This window comes from Diadema antillarum, unplaced genomic scaffold (genome assembly GCF_040938485.1).
Source record: "Diadema antillarum isolate AM-2024a unplaced genomic scaffold, OU_Dant_1.0 scf00000026, whole genome shotgun sequence".
Taxonomy (NCBI): Eukaryota; Metazoa; Echinodermata; class Echinoidea; order Diadematoida; family Diadematidae; genus Diadema; species Diadema antillarum.
The window spans coordinates 808,526-819,209 of NW_027270915.1; the positions used below are offsets into that span (position 1 = coordinate 808,526).

Consider the following 10,684-nt stretch of genomic DNA (forward strand, 5'->3'; position numbering starts at 1 on the left):
CGAATGGAAACCGCAATGGAAACCTTGTGTTACATACGTACATCTCTCGATAGACAAGTGTACATTTCAATAATTACAAGTGATAAAGAACAATGAAGCCTGCCTTATTAAGTTCAGTGTTGATGTGTAACACCCTCCACTAGATTGTGTTTAATCCTTTTATCGACCATATTCTAAAATAATTACTTTTCCATCGAAGACTCTAATCGCAAAACGGGCAACCACCATTCAAAAAAATGAATAAAATAAAACATTTCCAGTGATACCTCACATAACAAGAAAAATAACGTGAAAAAAAATTACATATAGTACAGGTATATACGTTGTGTTATTTTCTTGTCTACAACTTAATCGCAAAATTAAGTCTTAAATTCACAGGAATAACAATATAAGGAAAATAAAACGAGAATTTCACAAAACTTGACTTTTTGAATAAAGTGCACATGTGAAGGGTTTGTTTGCAAAAACCGATAAGTCCATTTTTGAAGATTTTGAAGTACGATCTCTGTCATATAGTACAAAATAATACCTTTTAAATGATATTGGTCACTATATCATAGAGGTATATTTTTGAAGTTATGGTCAAAAGAAGCAAAAATTTTGTTATTATTCTCTTTATTTTTTCTGGACCTTTAATCGCAAATACAGTACGTGTATCTCCATTTGGCAAATATAGACTTATCGGTTTTTGCAAACAAACTCTTCATATCTTCGACATGTTACTGAATTATGTTAGGGGTAATATTATTTCCCCTGACTTCTGAAAGGGAGAAGTCGAGTTTTCTTTTACTATGTGAGAAAAGTGAGAATATCTTGAATTTTCTTTATACTTTCTTTATGTAGTTGTACTCATATGACATCACAAGCTATAGTAGTCTTCTCATCCAGCTGTGACTGAGCAGAAACTTCAAAAATTCATAACTTTTGAACGGATTGTTCGATTTTCCTCAAACTCTCATTGATGTGTTCTACAAATATTGCTGCATTCACTCAACCCACATGTCTATGAAGGTGAACTTGTCCTTTAAAAGGGGCGCACGCGCCCACCATTTTTTTTTTACCCTTTTTGTTTTGCCAAAAACATAAAGTTAACCATCTCTGTTTTGTTTTTGTTTTTTTCACATTGTATGGAATTGGCAAATTTATCCTATCGATTGCGTGAAAAATATGATTGTTCAATCGTTTGGTATCGTTTGTCATTTGTTACGTGAAAATGTCTTCCAATGGGAGAACATTACAAAAACATTCTGCCCATGGGCGAACATAACCAATATGCCTCCATCACGAGACTGCGTTTAGCCAATCACTAACCGGTATTTGACTAACCCATTTAATATTGCATAATAGTGACCACTGCTATACACACCTCCAGTGACCTCATTGGACAAATCAGGGAGGTGTCATATACCAATCAGTCCTCCTGGTCAAAGGAAACTTCAAACAGATGACAAGGGTCACTGCTAGATCATTCGTATAATAAATTCAGGGTGTTGTGTTTTTTTTTGCTTTTTTTTATTTTTTAGATTTCAGGTTCTTACCATTGTGTAAATCATGTAACGCCAGTAAAAATATAACGATGAAAATTATAAAAACAATGGCAGGAAGCCTAGTATGATGCATATTGGCGACTGCAAGGTTGTAATATATTCCGTATACAAGAAAAAAAAATCATAAAATCTAATCACATAGACTTTTCTTGAATTAAGTTTTCCCGCATGTTGAGCACTCATTAGTATCAAGAAATACGCATATAATATCATGATCATTGATACGCTTTCTCCAGATTAGGATAGATAAGACGGAATTTGACTTACGCCATCTTTTGTCAAGGCATGCCTCTCGATTCTGGATAGGCTTGTCAAATAATAAGCCCCGCCTACCCATCAGCACGAGAACGATAATATACATGAAATAAATATTCCGGCAGTAATATGATAGTTGTTACCTCTATGACCTTGTGCCAGTGAGGTGCTTGTACAGTACGCTGCATTAGGAAAACAGAAGCGCAAAGTTATTGTAGCTGTCGTGTGAGCTTGAAAGCCTTCTTTCGTGCGTTAATCAAAGTGAACTTGACTATTCTTCTTGTTGAAAATGGGTTGGAAAACACCAGCCGTCATTCTCCTAGTCGCGATCCTCGTCTGGTATGGAATCTCTTGTTTATTAAACCCGAATTTGATCAGCGAAACCCCCGATGCTGGGAGCGGATGGTGGGGTCCTGGCCCCGAAGTCCCCGGGAGCAAGCAGGACACGTCCGTACGTCCGTTCCGCCTTACCGTGTCTAATGATATTCTCTCAGATCTGAATAGGCGATTGAAGAATACACGGTTTATTGACGCCAAATATGAAACGACGTTCCGCTATGGTTCTAATCCGGCCTATATGAAGGAAGTTCAACAGTATTGGCTCAAAAAGTACAGGTAACTAAGCACAAAGATTATACCAACAACGAATATAGGGTCCTAACTAACATAACGCAATTTTGCTATGATATGATTCTCTTGTAAAGATGTTCTATGAATAAAAAGCATGCCAATCTGGAATACCATTTTCTTGAAACATAAATACGAAACATAATATAGCCTCACTTGTGTGAGCAACATGGCTTTAAAAGAAGGAATAGAAACTATAAACAATGAATACAGGAAAACATGTTTTATTATTATTCTTTTTTAATTGACATCTCGTACAAAAGTATAGGACATATTTAGAGGAAAGTTGGTAGGTTAGCAAAAGAGATATTTGTATTTATGATTATGACCATGGTAGTGACGATGATAATTCATTAGAATGAAATTGATAAAACCAATTATACCTCTGTATAAGGATATTAAGCACATGAATATACATGTGTATGAAAAAACTACATACAGGACCGGATAAAGAAAAATATCATTATAGGGTTTATAATAGTGTGTGTGTATACTTGCTATATGTGCATTTTGAAGACAAATTATGTAAGTAATGTTGAACATGTCTTAATGTGTTGCACTGCTTTCTGATATTTCGTCTTGTGTGTGTGTGTTGTGTGGGTGTTGGTATTTTTGTCACTCCTCAGCTGGCGAGATGCCGAGAAGAAACTAAACAAGTTTGACCACTTCCTGACCAACATCGAAGGCATTGATGTACATTTCATCCACTCCAAGCCCAAACTAGCGCCTGGACAGAAGGCTAAACCTATCATGATGATCCACGGATGGCCGAGCTCCTTCTATGATTTTAACAAGGTGATTTTTAAGTCAATTCATTTGGTGTTGAATACACGTACGATTCGTATAGGGCAATGTCTCGCACTTGACTCGATCGGTTTCCATAATCTTAGTAAGAAGAAACATTATCTACAATGTGTTATCTCTGCGAATCCAGACCTTGCAATGCTTTCAGTGTATCGGTTGAAATGTGACACACCCCTTTCGTTTAAAGGGGATCATACCATATTGCGAAATAAGGTCACAAGGATGGTTGATAAATATAGATACAGAGTTCGCTATAATACACACATCCTAAAGTTGAATTTACATGAGATAATTAGCCATCGTTTGAGAAAGATGACAGCCCGTCGTCGAAACTATCAAATACAACTTTTCGATGTGTCTAGAGAACTCTTTATCCACATCGTACCATAACTAGTTTTGCTTTGGCTGAGATGGAGATTCATGTTTTAACTAGAGAACTAGAAACCATAATGAAATATTAAAAAGCGTACAATTCAAACATGAATTCAAAGTATATTTGAGAGATAGCGGTTTTGTAATAGCCGAGATATCCAAAGACAAAGCAAAGCAAAATGGTCATGATCCAAAGGTGGGTCCTACCTATGGATAGCTTGACCATTTCAAAACCGATTTTCATCAAATAAACTTTGGATTCCTCGTTGAAGTGTAAGCTATTCACCTAAGTGGTTTCTATTTAGCTCACAAAAATTTAAAACCTCGATTCCCTTCTCAACCAAAACGATATGCCATTTCTTTAAACAACGAGTCCACTAGAGACTATATCTTACGCACACACACACACAAACACACACACACATACACACCATATATATATATATATATATATATATATATATATATATATATAATGCTTTGTCACGTACACATTTCATAAAAATCACTGACATACGTTGCAAAATCTTCATTCTTTTTTTTGTGGGGGGGGGGGCAAACATGTCTCAAAGTTGAATAGAACCCGACAGGTGTATATTTCATGTATATTATATGATTATAGCAACTGATTGACAAAATGCCCTACATCCTGCTCGAGTAAGTACATCCATGATTTGTTTATTATGGCTCTTGCTAAAACACTGATCAATTCTATGCTTATTTATGTCGATGTAGAGCAATTTGTCAATCAGTTGCAATGAAAACACCTCGACGGAAGAATTTCATAAATTTGAATATTATGATTACACATGTATAATCTTCTTTCATAAGCGTTGTGTGTATGTTGTCAATTACAGTTTCATGTCAAGCATGATTATGTGAAGTTTCACGCACCTTTTGCTTTTGTACGCTATCTGCCTTGTTGAGTAAAATGGTAGAAGATATTACACAAAATAGTTTTCAAAGCTTTGATTACTTTTGCCCTTTGTTTCTTTATTAACTTAAACATTTTACAACTGTGCAAACAACCCCTAACATTTCTTTTATACTGGAACCGTCATGATATAAAAATTGTCTGTAGTTAAAGCTTTTAATTTTTGTGTGTGCTTTGTTTCGTTTTAATGTTTGGAAATACTCAAGATCTCTATAGTGAGCAAAGATCGAGTTCAGTGAGTCTAATGACTCTATAGGTAAACATTTTGTTGTTTGTCTGGGCTAGACTCAGCGATAAGAAAATGTCAAATGTAAGATACATGCAAAATGTATGTGTACATAATTATATACGTGGTTAAGCATGATACACTTATTGACTCGTATGAATGTTTAAACATGAAGATTTTTATTGCAAAATGAGCTATTCGTCATTTCAAAACATTGCAAAGTCGGCCCAAGTCCATTTATCAGATAGAGCAAAATTCAACCTTTCCAGTAATATCTCACATGTAGCTTAACAAGGACTATTCTAGTAAAGATTAAAAATATTCTGTATTTTCTTTGTTTATTAGCAGCTTTAATCACAAATGTCTCAACAAGGAGTTAACTCGTTTTACGATAAAACTCTTTATATATATATATATATATATGAAGAGTTTGTTTGCAAAAACCGATAAGTCCATATTTGTCAAATAGAGATATTTGCGATTAAAGGTCAAGAAAATATTGTGGAATACATTGGAATGCCTTGCATGGCAATAAAGTATGTATGGCTAGCAAAGTAGAATATAGTAACGGATCATTGAAAAAAGAGAGATATCTGAGATTAAACTAGGTGAGAGACTACAAGAAGAAAATAAGAAAGTAAAGGATATCTCAATCATAACTTTAAGAATATTTATTGTCAGGCACCAAAATATTGAGCTTTCTCTGGAAAGGTTTTATTTTCGTTCTAATTTGGAGTGACTTAAGGGATCACTCGAAGATTTTGGAATGATCTCTGATGTCACTCGAAAATCAGTCATGTCAGTGAAAATGAACATTGTTTGGAGTGATCCCTGAGGTCACTCGAATATGAGTGAAATTAAACATTTTCACTCGATATATATATATATATATATATATATAATTATATATGTGTATATATATACATATATATTTATATATGTATATATATATATATATTCATATGATTTTTTATTATCTTTTTTTTTTTAGAGAGAGAGAGGGGGGGGAGAATCCACGTACTGGTGTTTACACATTTATTGTCAAGAGAACAGCAGTAAATGTTTTTCTTTTCGCCCAAAATAAAGTGAAAATGATTAATCAGCAACAAATTTATCATCTGCTTTCCTCTTGGCAAACATGTGGATTATTATATACATATGGTTACATGATATTTCTTTTTACTCTCCATAAAATGTATGTATATAATATTCATTTCAGTTTTTTTTCTTTTTCTTATTTCCTATATATTCACAGATTATCCCTATGTTGTCAGACCCACTCAACCACGGAGGCTCGGCTGAGGACGTATTTGAAGTCATATGTCCCAGTATTCCAGGGTATGGTTTCTCGGAACCGCCGCATAAGCAAGGTATTTTCAATCAATTTTGAATGAAGAGATTTAAATTCTGAATAACTATTATTCCCGTTTTTTCTCTTTTTTTTGGACAAAATTGAAAAAAAGAAGAAGATAAATTTACTGCAAAAAGTGGCACTTCATGAGCTATTGCAAGCACAAATTACGAATAGTATTTGTTTGTAGATGAGATATGGGCATAAGGATTGGACATAAACTTAACTATCAAAGTGTAGTTTGTATATATTTACATGACTCCAAATAATCTATATATAATCCATTATTATAGCAGTGAGTTTGCCTGCATGATCACATTCGTAAGATTTCTATCTTTTGGTATTGAGTCATTTCGGTTTTTTGTTTTTTGTTGGTTTGTTTCTCTGTTTGTTTTTGCTCAATCCCTTTGTCCCTCTGTTTGTAAACGTTGTGTTATCTCTTTCTGTCTATCTATACATACAGAAATATACACATTACGAATATCTATGCGTATTTCATATTATAATAGCTGAGTATGCTGAACGGGTTGCATGTATAATTCTACTGGGAAAAAGAACTTTGCATGTTATATGAATAGGCCTGTATACACATTCATACTATGAAACAATAGGTCTATTATGCGCACAAACATAATACATGTAGATATCTCCAGAGGTGTATATCTTCATAATATGTACATTTTGTAAACATGACTTGTATAACGAATGTGTGATGTTTGTGAATGGCATGAATGTTTGAATAGTACTGTATATACTAAGTATTAAAGGGGATTTCGATCAAAATGATACCGTTGAACTCGTAATATTTTACTCTTATCAGACTAACTTATATTTTGACTGGATTTTTTCTTTGAACGATGAAAACAAATCCGTGACAATATCTCTCTCTCTCTCTCTCTCTCTCTCTCTCTCTTGTGGGATAACCAATAAGTCCAAAAACTTTATATCTGCGCAGGTCATTCAATAATGTTCTTCTTTATATATTGATAGGATATCAGTGAAATGTGAAACATTCTTCTGCCAAGTGTTTAATATAGACCCGTGTACTGCTGTATAATTCCAAGGTTATATCAATGAAATATATCATGGTGACGAGTTGGACACTTAGGATATATGAAATATTTATACTCTGCCTCCCTCTGCTTTATTTCTGATGAATTGCATCTTTCTTTCAATAGGTATCCATGAAATATACTATGGTGACGAGTTGGACAGCTTCTTAGAATAGATGAAATAGTTACTGTGCCTCAGACCGCCTAATTTCTGATGAATTTTTTTTTTTTTTTGACAGGATTTACATCTGTAGATGCAGCTCGCATCTTTGACAAGTTGATGATGCGTCTTGGGTTCAAGGAGTATTATCTCCAGGGAGGCGACATGGGAATGATGATTGGTATCAACATGGCCGTTATGTTTCCTAGGTAACTAATTTTACACGGTTTCTGAATTTTTTCTCTTTTTTCTCCGTTTTGCCTTCGTGGTCACATGTCATATCCCAGAGAGCCAAGATTAACATTTGCTTGATTACCCATCATCGAAGTGACGTTACTTTATTGCAATCATCTATTTATCATTTTATCACTACACAAAAAGTATGACATGGCATTTCAATGAAGTTATAATATTCCATATTGAGGTAGACCAGTTCTACAGTTATCAAAGGTCAGGGGTCGTCTTTCTAAGACAGCTGTAAATGTTTTTCGATATGTGATATTGATTTTACTTACTTTTCCTTAAATATTTTGCAAAACTGTTGGAAATTTTCTAGTGACCATGCTATGAGTATACTGGATCAAGCGTTAGGGAGAAACTTTGTAGATAAGCAGCTTCAGTAGTGAAGCATGCGATTGAGTGGGATATGAAGTCGTTGAAAACGTTATGGAGACACAAATTGCCTCCCAAAGGTCGTGCGTCTCCATAATAAAGTAATCATACATACATACAGTATAGGGCCTGTATATAATTATGTATATTGATTGCAGCATGGTCAGAGTTAAGGTTAACAGGTTAAAGGTCATATACAAGGTCATTCATACATACAGATACGTGTATCCATACCGTATTGAATATCAAAGTAAATCAAGAAGCTCGATTTTTCTGTAAAGATCATCACAAATGTTACGTGATTCACGCCCTCTGTGTCATATTTACAGCCATGTCAAAGGTCTCCATAACAACGATGTCCTCCAGGTGAGTGGGATGGCGTTGGTCTACCCATTTGTAGCCAATATCTGGCCGTCTTTCTTCCTCCCCGACGAGAGGGAGCAGAAGGCCTTACTTCCTCCGGGAGAACGCCTCCTCTTCGTCCTTGAGGAGTCCGGCGTCTTCTACCAGCATGCAACAAAACCGGACTCCGTCGGTGAGTCCTCTTCACTTTCAAGCCTTAATGACGAGGTTCCGTGACGTCAAATGACGCGTTGTTTGAGGAGCAAAACTAACACTTGTGTAGGGCCTATCAAGCGCATTGCTCATTACATAGCGCGCGATACGCGTATACCGCATACCACCGGATACCCACCTGCCTATCATAAACGTGAGATTGAACGCTTTCATACGCGCTTGCCCTCGCGCATGGCTTGATGACGTCATTGGAATCTCGTCTTTTAAACCATGTGACCGTCCTGTAGCCAAAGATAATCCTGGAACAGTGAATTAAAAAAAAAAAATCAGCAGTAACACCACTGGAGATAGATCAGGGGGGTGTTTCATCAACGAGTTCGTCGGAGGTTTTCACCGACAAATTTGAAAAGCTACTGAAATCCTTGCGTCTGATTGGCTGATTGCAAATTTGTCGGTGAAAACCTCCGACGAACTCGTTGATGAAACGCCCCCCAGAGGTTATCACTTATTGCTGGTTTCATTCCTGTGAGTTTATTCCTCATTCCCTACAGCTGCGGCTCTCCAAGATTCTCCCATGGGGCTGGCGTCGTACATCCTGGAAAAATATTCCGGATGGTCCAACAGAAATTGGCGGGACCTGCCCGATGGCGGACTGACCAAGGAATGGACACTGGACGAACTCTTGACCAATGTGATGATCTACTGGGTCAACAACAGTATTGGAAATACGCTGCGAATGTTGAAAGAGGACGTGTTACAATTCAGTAGTAACTACATAAATACGTAAGTATTCTGTTTCCTGTCTATTCTTAGATGGCTAGGAGTATCAAAATATATGTGATCAGAATAATTGAAGAGCTTGCAACCAAAAGGCGCTAAATCCATTGAAAAATGATGGATATAGCGCCTTTTGGAAGCAAGCTCTTTCCAACCATGTAAAGGAGAAATGCAGATTATCGTTTGGGGGAATTTGGATAATAGCATGAAGATATTCAGAAAAAATGCAAATATTGCCCTTTTTGAAAAGTATGCATTGATATGCAGAACCGAAGCGAGAAGAGCACAAAATGCATCTTACACCATTAAATTCTGTATGCTTATGAGAAAATAAAGTACAAAAGATGTTTGTTTATCCGAAAATCAAACAAGCTTCGTTATTCTAAAGGTTCGTTCTATTCGAGAATTACAAATTCCCTGATATAGCCTACGACATGTGCGTTAAGCCGAAAACAAAAGATTGTTTGTTTAGTATTTGTGGCGTCATTCCGAAGGTTCGTTATTTTGAAGTTTATCAAATAGAAAATAAAATAAGTCTCGTATATCCACCAACGAATCTTCGGAATTACGAACCCTATTTCATTTTCGGATTAACGAATCGTCGTATGAACGGACGTTATTTCATTTTCGGGTTAATAAATCGACGGAATAATGAACCTCATTTCATTTTAGGCTTAACAAACCTTTGGAATAACGAACCGTCGGAACATCGAACTGTATTAACAGGCGGTTTAATACAGTTCGATATTCCGACGGTACGTTATTCCAAAGATTTGTTAGTGGGCCCACATCCTTGATTGACAACACCTTCTAGCAAATCACACATAGTCAATATATCATATAATTTGTCTTATGTTTTTGTTTTGTTTTGTTTTGTTTTGTTATGTTTCTTTTTTTGTTGGTTTTCTGTCCATGTCTACACTTTGTACCTTAAAAATCAATTATTTTGTGAATACTCGTACATAAGGGGGCTTACTTTACAAGGCATTTTTTGGCTTTATTCGAGTTCTCTTTTTTTTTTCATTTTCACAGATATTTATGCAAAATGATTGATTATCTTTTTGTTCTGTATCGTAAAATTCAATACAGTTGTATTGTTTTATCAGAAAATGAGATGTATAAACCAATGAATTGAATTGAATTATGACTTGGCCATCCCGTCACAGGCATTCCACTAGCGTTCCATACGGGCATACCGTTGCGCCCGAGGACTTCCTCGGGTCGGCTGAATGGCTGATGAAGCCGTTCCACCCTGGACTCATTCATTTCACCTACCTGCCCAAAGGGGGCCACTTTCCCGCCTTCCAGGTGCCCGAGCTGCTGGCGAAGGATGTGCGGGAGTTCGTTCGGAAGGTGGAAGCCCTCTAGATCTGAATGAGGGAAAGATAGGGGTGAGGGGGGGGGGGGTACATCTATTCCTTGCCCCCTCTCCCGCAACCCCTGTGGCGGGC

At 36.2% G+C, this 10,684-nt stretch overlaps 1 protein-coding gene across 1 annotated transcript; it reads left to right on the forward strand.

Annotated features, from left to right (window-relative positions):
• Nucleotides 1–1,953: 1,953 nt before the first annotated feature.
• On the forward strand, nucleotides 1,954–10,684 carry LOC139734327 (epoxide hydrolase 1-like). Its single transcript, XM_071645123.1, has 7 exons — nucleotides 1,954–2,417; nucleotides 3,056–3,224; nucleotides 6,021–6,135; nucleotides 7,408–7,537; nucleotides 8,270–8,475; nucleotides 9,008–9,239; nucleotides 10,400–10,684. Exons 1-7 carry the CDS (start codon nucleotides 2,092–2,094, stop codon nucleotides 10,599–10,601), a joined length of 1,380 nt encoding a protein of 459 aa, XP_071501224.1. The 5' UTR covers nucleotides 1,954–2,091; the 3' UTR covers nucleotides 10,602–10,684.